Source organism: Bos javanicus, chromosome 28, assembly GCF_032452875.1.
Source record: "Bos javanicus breed banteng chromosome 28, ARS-OSU_banteng_1.0, whole genome shotgun sequence".
Taxonomy (NCBI): Eukaryota; Metazoa; Chordata; class Mammalia; order Artiodactyla; family Bovidae; genus Bos; species Bos javanicus.
Genome location: NC_083895.1, coordinates 27871932 through 27883867, shown reverse-complemented (window position 1 = coordinate 27883867; position 11936 = coordinate 27871932). Strand labels below are relative to the sequence as shown.

Genomic DNA, 11936 nt, shown 5'->3' with positions numbered 1-11936 from the left:
GGAGAAGGCTGTGTGAGTCAAAGGTGAGCTCCCAGTGTGCGCGAGATGTCGACAGTCAATTCTTAGGTGGTCCAAGCTGAGAACTGGTTACCCTTCTGGGTCAGATGCACAAAGCCCGCCAGGTCAGAAGGATCACGGCCAAAGCCGGCCGCCAGCCACGTGGCCCAGCCTGCGAGCTGAGCGCTGGTCAGCGGAGGCGCGGCCCGAGGGGGTGGAGCTAGGGCGCCGGGACTCGCCTTACGAAGTGCGCCTGCGCACGGGGTGGGCTCGAGCGCGCCCGCGGCGTTAAAGGCGGCTCCCCGCCTTGCTAGCCGTGCCAGTCTCTGCAGTGCGCAGGCGCGGAGCTCATTTCTTGTCAGTCGGCGCCGCGTGCAGGCGTGTGGCTCTGTAGCAATAGCGGCGGCGGCGGCGGCTGTTCCCCGGCACGATGAGCGGCTTCAGCAGCGAGGAGCGCGCGGCGCCCTTCACCCTCGAGTACCGAGTCTTCCTCAGTGAGTGTCGGAGGCCCACGGCCCCTCCCTGCCAGCCCGCCCATTCATTCCCGGGCCTCGCTTCGGCTCCGGCTCCAGCAGTTGCGGCCCGCGCTCGGCTCGCTGTCCCGGGCGCCGGCCGGCCTCCTCCTCCGGTCCCGGGGACCTGGGCGGCGGGTCTGGGAGGGCCTGGCTCGCATTTCACACGTCGCGCTCGCGCGTCGGATAGGCGTGGATAGGCGTTCCCCTTTCACACGCCCGATTGGACCTGAACCTGCGCTAGGCTAATTTCGCAGGTGTCCGGCTCAGGCAGTGTCTGATGGGAAAAGGAAATCACTGAGCCACCCTAAATAAGGTGTCTTGGGCTAAGCTAATCCCCGTAAGAGGATTATTCAATTCGGAAGAACGGGGTGGGGGAGAGGAGGTGATGGTGGAGACATCCTAAGACCTTAATTCCTCCACTGTAGCTCAGATTGTGGGGACCTGGAGGGGTCAAGTCCAGGCCCACGTCCTACAGACGGGGAAACTGAGGCCCGGATCTGGAGCGGTCAGTAGAGTACTGGACCGGTCCCTCTGAGGTCCCAGTGGCGCTTCTGTCTCCCTGACGCTTGGTTTCCCATAGCCCTGATGCTGGAAAGATGCCTTATGAAACAGAAAGCTGTTCCCCTCCCGTCAAACAGGTGACGTCAGTCGGGCAAGCATGAGTAAGAAAGTGCCAAGTTTTGGCCCCTGGGCCGTGGGATCGCGTGTAAGGGGTACCCACCCAAAGTCTGCACTTAAAGGCTGTAGGCTCTGCTTTCCTTTAGCCTCCTAGGTGGGGGAAAGCTATCTTTTGTTTATCTTTATCTTCTTACCAACCCCCCCCACCCTTCCACCCTGCCAAGATTATTAGAGATAACGGAGGAGTTTCTGTTTTAACTGCTTCACTATTTTGTTCCAAAGGAAATGGGCAGGTGCCGTGAGTTCTATGAGTTCTGGGTATGAAGAGCAGTAAAGAGACGGGAAGAGGGTATACATGGTTAATACTGAAAGAACAAAGCTCCTAGCCTAAAGTAGCCTGGTGTTAGAGGAAAAAGAAAGTGAGCAGTAAAGTTACACAACTAGTTGAAGTTTAGACTGCCATTTAAAATCGAAAAAAGGTGTGGGACCTCCCCCACCCATTTTATGAATTTCAGGATTCAGCAACGAAGGCAGTGCAGAAACCTTTGACAAATAATTCACTGAGCAGTTTTTCTGGAGTTAGTGTTGGCTCCACAATTTCTCTGTAGGGAGGGACTTAGAGAAGTGACTCTAGTTGGAAGGTTTGGGGATGATTACGGTAATCGTTTTCAAGTTATATTTACAAAAGAAAAACAATTTTTACTCAGATTATGCATAGGTAGTGATGCATTGGAGAAGGAAATGGCAACCCACTCCAGTGTTCTTGCCTGGAGAATCCCAGGGATGGGGTAGCCTCGTGGGCTGCCATCTATGGGGTCGCACAGAGTCAGACATGACTGAAGTGACTTAGCAGCAGCAGCAGTGAGTACTATATAATTTTAATTAAAAAAAATTATAGACTTCTTAGCATCCTTCTTTAATAAGAGAAGCTTTTACCTCTATAATGTTAATCTGCCAATCTTTTAAAAACTGATAGTGGGTTGGACCACAAATCACTGTTGACTCTGAAGGGTCATGGGGATGGTCACTGCTCATTTTTCCTATTCCACCTTGATTTTTAATCATGAAGGAATGCAATGTAGACTAAGCCTTAAGTTTCCTAAAGAATAGTGAGGAAGTTTTAGAAGTAGTTTTTGGATATGGTAGCTAGTTCTCTAGAATACAGAAATTGCCTGTTAGTTACAACTAGATTATCCTTAAGAAAAATTATGATCTCAGATGGCTCTGTCTCCCTGGAAACACCACTTAAAACAACACGGTTTACCCAGGTATGTCCTTAGCTCTGTTAACTGATGTAAGGTCAAACAGCTTGCTTGCCGTTTGTATACCATACACTGCAGACAGGCTCTGGGGTACACAGGTTTGTAAAGCAGTCCCCACCCTCACCAGAGGTTAGTATCTTCTAGACTCCTAAGGAACAAGTAGAATGAAAACCTAACCTGGTCTTGGAGCAGTCAAGTATAAAACCAATTTCTCTGGGGTGGGAATAAAATCTGGCGAGTGGTGTTGATATGGGGAGGAGAGGGTATGTGGGATATCTCTCTACCTTTTTCTCAACTTTGTTGTAAATCTAAACTTTCTCTTAAAAAAAGTCTTGAAAAACGTGTACTTCATGCATCTGGAAATGTAATTAACAAATAAGAGTAATATTTTCTAATTGATTTTGCAGAAAATGAAAAAGGACAATATATCTCTCCATTTCATGATATTCCAATTTATGCAGATAAGGTAAGACTTCATTCTCTGACCATAGTCTCTTTGCTCAGCTCAGTTTGACATGTGGATTTTCTTATATGTCTTAACAAGTGCTTAAAATGCCTCATTGTTCTACAAGTTAAAGGTGCATTGACTAAAAAGGAGACTGTCTTCAATTCAGATTTTTTGGTTAGAAGAAGCAGCTATAATTTGGAGAAGGAGTAGAGGAACAGAAACAAATGTATTAAAGCTGCCTGGGTTAAAAAAAAAAACCCACCAGAATTGCTGGTAATTCTTTTAGTTTTTATTTTCATTTTTGCCTTTTTATCTTTCCTAATCTTTTTGCAAAGAACATGTATTATTTGTGCAAATTTAAATAGTTTTTTTTTAAAGCCATTTCTTGTTTTATGCTCCCTCCCAGTAGGAAAAGTTTATACATATTTAGGAACTGACACAAGGACAAATGTCTGATTCTTTTTTATACCTTTAAGGTTTTTGTTTGTCATTCAGCCAGGAAGCTTGACCCACAGTGAGTGCAAATCTTTTAGATGTTAATACATAATACCTGTGATATCACATTCCAGTGTTTGTCTAGAATAATAAAGATGAAATCTCATCCTTATGTGTGCTGAGTCTTACTTTTTTTCTATGCTGGACTATCAGAAATAGATAAATTCATTGTACTTCTACCAGGAAATTGCTACAGTTCTGTCCTGACACTTGGACTCTGGCAGAAAATCTAATCTGTGTGTTGCTTCTGAGTAACCTGCCTGAGCTGGGCTCTGACTGGAGGCAGTGGAGCAAACAGCCCGAGGCCAATTATGCGGTATCGTTACAGGAGAGACCTCTAATTGGCATGTGTTCTCCGGTGGCATTCTCAAAGCTGTACTTATTCAGAACCTTTTAATTTGTTACCTCTGATTTCCTGGGAGTTGATATGAACTGCAGAATCCTTCTTTCCTCTTGAATTGGCGTCGTTTGGTTGACTTGGCATCATTTGGTTGGCTTGAATTGTCTTGTATAATTAGTAATCGAAGTACTTTGCAGTTACATTAAAGACCATTTTGAATAATCAACAGGTATAAAATGATGACCCTAAGTTTATTGATACCTTGACATACAGATGTAGTAAGGAAGGAAACCATTTTCTTGACATCTAGCTGGGTGGGTGGGTGGGTGGGTGGGTGGGTGTGTGTGTGTGTGTGTGTGTGTGTGTGTGTGTGTGTTCATAGTATCTTAGCCTGTTTGGGTTGCTGTAACAAAATACCTAGACTGGGTAGCTTATAAAGAGCAGAAATTTGTTGCTTGCAGTTCTGAAGGCTAGAAGGCTGAGATCAGGGTGCCAGCATGTCTGGGCAAGGGCCCTTTTCTGGTCAGAGTTCTAGCTGTTTGTGTGGTGGAAGGACCTGGGCATCTCCCTGGAGCCTCTTTGATAAGGCACTGATCCGATTCATGAGGATTCCACTCTTAGGTCTTAAGCATTTCCAAAAGGTCACACCTACTGTACCCTCACTCTTGAGGGTTAAGATTCCAACATACGAGCTTTGGAGGGACAGAAACATGTAGCCTATAGCTGTAAGTTATTGGACAGTATTCTAGCCAAGGACCAGAAAATCATAGCAGTTATGGTGCCTAATCTTGTTGCTGCTACAAGTTACCTCAAAATAGGAAGCTGAGGTTACTTTTTGATGTTGTGTAAAACATCTTCACTTTGGTGACCCTGCAACTCCTTAATGTCTTACACAGGACTGGTTGTATCTATAATCTGGGATTACTCAAGTGAAGAGTCTGCCTTTGTACCATCCTGGTGGTGGTGGTGTAGTTGCTAAGTCATGTCTGACTCTTGCAACCCACCAGGCTCCCCTGTCCATGGGATTTCCCAGGCAAGAATACTGGAGTGGTTTGCTATTTCCTTCTGCAGGGCATCTTCCCCACCCAGGGATTGAACCTGATCTCCTGCATTGCAAGCGGTCTCCTGCAATGCTGGGGATTCTTTACCTCTGAGCCAGCAGGGAAGCCCCGTTGTACTATCCTGGGCTGGCTTAAAAGCACAAGTTCTGGCAATGACAATGGATTTCACCAGTGGTCGAGACCTCAGTGAACTGAAGACTCCTGCCTTAGAGGCAGGAAAGAGTCGTTTTTGTTTTTGTTTTTAAGGAAGTTTAGTCTATACAAAACATGGGTGTGGTACACATAACTTATTTTGGATTCTAGCCTAAATAAAAAATCTGATTAATTCCATTGTTTACAGAAGAGTGTGATTTTTTGGGGGGGAAAAACAATTCAGTATGATTAAGTTTATGTAAATACATTTCTGTGTGGGTACACATAGACTTTATCCCTAATGTGCCCTGCAGTTTGAGGGATGATAATGAGGAAATGTGCCTTTAACACAACTCAGCTCTACAAGGAAAAAATGCCCAAAGGCTTGTATTCTACTCCACATCAGGACCTTTCAATGTAGGTAGGATTTGGGAATTCTGGAGTGGTCCAGTGCTTAAGACTCTTGCTTAGACTCTGGGGGGCATGGGTTTGATCCCTAGTTGGGGAAGTAAGATTCTGCATGCTATATGGCGAGGCCAAAAAAAAAATGTGGACAGTAAGTGATTTCTTATTAAAGTGTATTCTGACTTAAAACTTCTGAGATAACAGAAAATTTAAATATCCAGAACGTAATCAGGAATAACGGTGTGAAACACTGCTGCTGCTGCTGCCAAGTCGCTTCAGTCGTGTCCGACTCTGTGCGACCCTGTAGACGGCAGCCCACCAGGCTCCCCGTCCCTGGGATTCTCCAGGCAAGAACACTGGAGTGGGTTGCCATTGCCTTCTCCAGTGCATGAAAGTGAAAAGGGAAAGTGAAGTCGCTCAGTCGTATCCGACTCTTAGCGACCCCACGGACAGCAGCCCACCAGGCTCCTCCGTCCATGGGATTTTCCAGGCAAGAGTACTGGAGTGGGGTGCCATTGCCTTCTCCGTGTGAAACACTGGGTAGATTAAAAAGCTTTATCAAAATCAAGCTACATCAAAACCTTAAAGTGCTCAAGTATCATGAGTTGATGTTCTAATTTTAGAAGTTTGGTATCTTCTATTCCATATCTTAAACTTCTGTGTTAAATGCCAGTTGTAACCATATAGGCCTCTGTAATGGTTTTCAGGTGACTGTTGGGTGAATATGTAAATACGGAACTTTTTGCCTTTAAAAAAGCCAAGCTTCTAGTCAAATGCGTGGTTGCTCTAGAAACTGAACAGGATATTTTCTGCAGTTGTGTACCATCTTAACTTTTTAAAGATACTGTCTTACTATACCTGAAATTTCTAGAGGAGATGTGCCACCCAAGTGGATGCTTTTTAGATTATTGTTGACCCTTGAGCAATGTGGGGTTAAGGCCCCTGCTGGCTTATGATTTACAGTTGGCCCCCTGTATTCCTCCCTATCTGGGGATTCAATTGACAGATCAGGTAGTTCTGTAGTATTTACTATTGGAAAATAGTAAATATAAGTGAAATATATATATAAGTGAAATATAAGTGAAAATATAAGTGAAAAATATAAGTGAAAAAAAATATGTAAATATCACTTATATAAACATATAAGTGAACCTACACGGTTCAAACCCAAAGTGTTGTTCCAAGGGTCAGTGGTACTCACTTCCTTACAGGGTTTGCTTTGTTTTGAATTTTCTGTTTGTTTTTATAGACAGTTTTATAAATGAAACTTTAAAGAATGTCACTAAATTAATAATTTAAATGCCGTTCCTCTTCTCCAACATTATATGTATATAGACTGGTTGGAGTTTTGTGTTTTCCAAACCTAAGTTAGAACTGGGAACATAGATGAAAAGTGATAACAAAACTTAATTGGCATGTTGTAACTAAGAATAATGGAGAAGGCACTGGTGACCCACTCCAGTACTCTTGCCTGGAAACTCCCATGGACGGAGGAGCCTGGTAGGCTGCAGTCCATGGGGTCGCACAGAGTTGGACACAACTGACGTGACTTAGCAGCAGCAGCAGCTAAGAATAAACTCCTATTTTTTTTCCCCCTCAGATGAGCTTTAAGATGGCTAAATTTTAAAAACAGATATCCTGACCATAATCTCTGGTTTATCAATTTTGTCAAAAAGGTAAAGTTATAAAACAAACTTGAAACAGACTCATATAAATAGAGAACAAACCCGTGGTTGCCTGAACAGGGATGAGGGAAATAGTTATGGGAGATTGAGGTACAATCTTCCAGTTATAAAATAAGTTATGAGGATGTAGTACAGCATGGGAAATATAGTCAATAATATTGTAATCACTTTGTATGGTGGCAGATGGCAACTAGACTTATGGTGATGATTTTATAATGTATATAAACATCAAATCACCATGTGGTACTCCTGAAACTCACATATTTTAAGTCAATTATGTGTCAATCAAAAAAGTAAAAAGACAAAATTTTTTGGATGGATTTGACTAAAAAAAAAGTTGTGATGATTAAATATGCATGTAATGTGCATTCATAATGCCTGGCTTATAAAATCTCAATATACAATAACCAAAAAAAACACACAAAAAACCCCCACAATAGGATGATGATGTTAACCACAGCGACTGGTTCTGTCTGAAGCCTTTCAGAGCTCTCGTGTAGAAAGATCACTGAACTGGGAGTAAGAAACCTTGGTTTTAGTCCTGGTTTTGCCACTAACTACCTTGGTCATATTGAGCAAGTTGCCTCCCCTCTGAGCACTGTTGGTCTTAGTGGGTGTTTTAGATTACATTTAGCACCTCGCTAAAGCCCTTATGTGGATTATCTCCTTTAGCCGACATTCCAATCTCCAGGCTGGGTTCTTTCATTAACTTGGTTGTCCAGGGTTACCAAGCAGCATTCATAAGCAGCAGTGGCAGGGTGCACACCCAGCTGTTAGAACCTGTCGTGCTAACCACTGAGCCACATGGGCTCAAGTGAGAAAGGGTGGTGGGTTTTCCTCTGTGTTTTTTGGTATTTTCCAGATTTTCTACAGTTGATATCTCTTTGATATTTATAAAGAAAAAAAGGTGGGGGGGGGGCAGGAAAACAAAAGGTTTGCTTAATTTTTTTTTTTAACTTAGAATTCAAAAGAAATGAGTAAGAACTTTTTTCATTTGGGAAGGCTATAAACTCCTCTAGTTTGGGGATTCTTGGTGGCCTTGAGACCCTGGAATACTCATCAATGGGTTTCTGAGGTTCTGAAATCTTTCTGAAATTGCAGTTTGATGTAAGTGTGCATTTTCCTTGAAAGAGGTTCTATGGTCACAATTCTTAGTCATTGCAAATCATAGGAAAGGTTGACAGCTTGATATGCAGACTCTTGCTTGATTTTATAAAGATAAGAAAGTAAACAGATATGGTTAAGCTATCTATTTCCAAAATTTAGTCATCTTAAAGCTCATCTGAAGGGAAAAAATAGGAGCTTATTAGTTATGTCAATTAAGTTTTACTACTTTTTTTGTGTGTGTTATATGGCAGTGTACATTACCAAATACAAGAGTTTTTTGAAACTGCTATGAGTAAAAATGTATGTGATTGGAAAACAAATGAGCATTACTGAATCGTGTTTGTTTTTAAATTTTAATGGGTTAACTGTCTCCCCTGGACACTTAATTTGTTGAGCAAAATTTTTTTTGGTTGATGTAAATCATGTTTTCCTTTGTGAAATTATAATTTAAATGAATAAGGGCACACAAGTGAACTTTGGTAATCACATTTCTTTTGTGTCAGCTTCTCCAGTCGACTTTTGTTACTTGTCATTGAAAGAATTTCAGGAGCCCATTTTTAAAAATTTATTTTTCAGCTCTATTAAGATATAATTGTCGAATAGTCATCGTATTTAAGGTGTTCAGTGTGAAGTTTGGTATGTGTAAACGTTGTGAAATGATCCTCTTAATCATGTTCATTAACCTCTCCATCCACCTCATTTATTTTGGGTGTGTTTGGTAAGATCTGCTATCTTAGCAGAATTCATAGAACCATGCTATATATACATTAGGTCTCCTGAACTTATCATGCTTATAACTGAAAGTCTGTACATTTCAGACTGGGGAGATCAACATTCCCCCCATTTCTCCTACCCCTCTGCTGCTGCTAAGTCGATTCAGTCGTGTCCGACTCTGTGCGACCCCATAGACGGCAGCCCAACAAGCTCCCCTGGCCCTGGCAACTATCATTCTACTTTCTGTTTCTATGAGCTCAACTTTTTTAGATTCCACATACAAGTGGGGTTATGTAGTATTCGTTTTTCTCTGACTTAATTCACTGTGCATAATATCTTCCACATTCATCCGTATTATCATAAATGGCAGGGTTTCCTTTTTTTTTAAAGGCTGAAAATTCCATTTGCGTGTGTGCGTGCACGTGTACCACATCTTCTTTATCCACTCACCCACTGATGGACACTTAGATTGTTTCCATATCTTGGCTATTGTGAATAATGCTGCAGTGAGCAACGCAGTGAAGATCTCTCTTTAGGATTCTGATTTACTTTCTTTTGGACAGATACCCAGAAGTGTGACTGCTGGATCATATGTGATAGTTTTCTTGTGTGTGTTTTGAGGCACTGCCATGCGTTTTCCATAAGGGAGGACCAATTTACAACCCCATCAACAGCACACAGGAGGAACTCATTTACTTCTAACAACTTAGGATATATCCTGTAATCACAGAACTGACTTTGAAGTCAAAACTTAAAACCAGGTGTTCCTTAGTGAGTACTTAATAGGATAAAAATACTGTTAGAAATGATATCTGCTGTACCTTTACAAAAGCACCTTTATGGGAGTAGAGCATTTCCTTAATACATGGGCTCTTCTGATAGGAATTTTATATTTCGAAAATACTGTAGAGGTTAGAAAAAAAAAAATAAGGCAAGCTGCCCTTTTCTTTTTAGCCTCTTCCTCTTGATAAATTTAGAAGAAAAATCTGTCACCACTTTTTTTCCCCCAAATTTTATTGCAAAACAGAAAAATAAAAAGATGGTGGAATCAGGATGAGTTTGTATTTCTTCCTAAGTCTGGTATCTACTTGATTTCTGAAGTTATTTAGAGAAACACATGAAGAATCAAAATGGAAATGCTAATTTAAGCCACTTACACAATTTTGCAGTACAGCAAGTCATGTTCACTAGACTTCAGATCCAGTGTTGGGAAAAGATCATAAGTCATGAGGCATTCATAAGTCTCCCAATAAAGACACATTTAATGTTACTATTAAGATTCATGGATGGGATGTAATTAAGAATATGTTCCCTATATATGTACTTAATGATGTTAGTAGTTACAGCTTACCTAATAGTCATAGCCTGTTCATTAGTAAATGACCTGTCGGACTACTGACTTGATTCCCAAGAAAATTCACCAGTTTGGAAATGAGACCTATGCTCACTGTAATACTCCTGTTTAATCAATGAAGTTAGAAACCTGATTGAGATATAGGTTGATTTCTTCTATTTCTAAAGCAATTTTATTTTAAATCTTTTTGATTAATGGAACGCTATGAGTTAGAATTTCTGGTCTCCTTAGAATCTGGACAGCTATAGCATTAACATTTTCGTCTTACTGATGAAATGATTATAAATCTGGGCAGTCAGAGTGATGGCTATGTTTCAGACTTTGGAAGCTGTGGTTTGTCTTTCCCCTGCTTCCTACAGCCTTGTCAAGGTCATCTTACTAGGAATTAGTAGGATGTAGCTTCTTAGAAATTAGCTAATTTCTAAGAAGTACCAAACCTTCAGGCTTTCTTTCTCTGAAACTGTAAACAGGGAGCTGAAAGCTTGATGCCAGAGCAGGAATTTAGAACCCAAAACACAGTAGAAGTGGAGAACAGTTCTGAGAAGCCTTAACAATGGGAATAACAAGATACTAAATCCAGCATTGAGCTAAGTAATAGTTGAAACCAGTTAGGATTAAAGAAAGAAAGCATGAATTTTTAGGTAGTATTTAAATGCCATAAACACTGGAAATATTAGAATGCATATTTTTTTCCAATTTTTTAATTTGTAAAATACACATAACATAAAACCGACTATCTTAACTACTTTGAAGTATACAGCTCAGAAGTATTAAGTACATTCATCTTGTTTTGCAACCGTCACCACTCTACATCTCCAGAACTCTTTTCATCTCGCAAAACTTACATTCTGTATACCCATTAAACAATAATTTCCCATTCTCCCCCATCCCCAACACCCTGGAAACCACCATTCGGCTCTCTATCTCTATGGGTTCGACTTCTCTAGATACCTCCTGTGAGTGGAATCATAGAGTAATTTGTCTTTTTGTGACTGGCTTTTTTCACTTAGCATAATGTCCTCAGGGCTTATCCCTGTTGGGGCATGTGTCAGCATTACTTTCCCTTTTAAGGCTGAATGGTATTCGGTTGTATGTACATACCACATTTTGCTTATCCATTCTTGCCTTGAAGGACACTTGGATGCTTCGGGGTGTTAGCTATTGTGAATGATGCTGCCACGAACAGGGGTGTAGGGATCTCTTCAAGACCTGCTTTCAATTCTGGGGGTGTGGGGTATATACCCAGAAGTGGAATGGCTGGATCATATGGTAATTCTATTTTTAATTTTTTGAGGAGCCACCATACTGTTTTCCACAGTGGCTATACCATTTTACATTCCTATCAACAGTGCGCAAGAGTTCCAAATAGAATGCATAATGTTTCAACAGAAAAGTGTTGCTTTTTTTCCCCCAGTAGCGGTGGAGTGATTGGTTGGATTTCTCATATCAGTTGCCCTGAAAATCCTGAGGATCATGGTGCACCTAGTGGCAGCTCCCTGAACTGCAGACATGGTGTCTAGGAGAAACAAACTTATTTACTAGTAGTTCCTTCTAAAGAATAAGAACATCTTCCCTTTTTAAATATCAAAATAATTGGAAAACACCCTCTTTTGATAATAATTGATGGGGAAAGTAGTGACTGAAAGTTATTATGCATTCATTGCTTTAAAAAAAGATACAGTAATCACTACGGTAGCTACCTACACTTGAAAAATCGCTAAACATTCATTTTACACAGGTCCTCACCTAGATGTGTGGATTTCAGGCTATAGCCTGAGGCCTGTAAGCTAAGTGATGTGGTTC

General features: G+C 41.3%; 1 protein-coding gene across 1 annotated transcript in view; it reads left to right on the top strand.

Moving 5' to 3' along the window:
* The first annotated feature begins 268 nt into the window (after positions 1–268).
* Positions 269–11936, top strand: part of PPA1 (inorganic pyrophosphatase 1) — a 38311-nt gene continuing 26643 nt past the window's right edge. Inside the window, exons 1-2 of the mRNA XM_061405216.1 lie at positions 269–491; positions 2800–2858. Coding sequence (XP_061261200.1) covers positions 428–491; positions 2800–2858 — 123 coding nt within the window. The 5' untranslated portion in view covers positions 269–427. The remainder of the gene's footprint in view (positions 492–2799; positions 2859–11936) is intronic.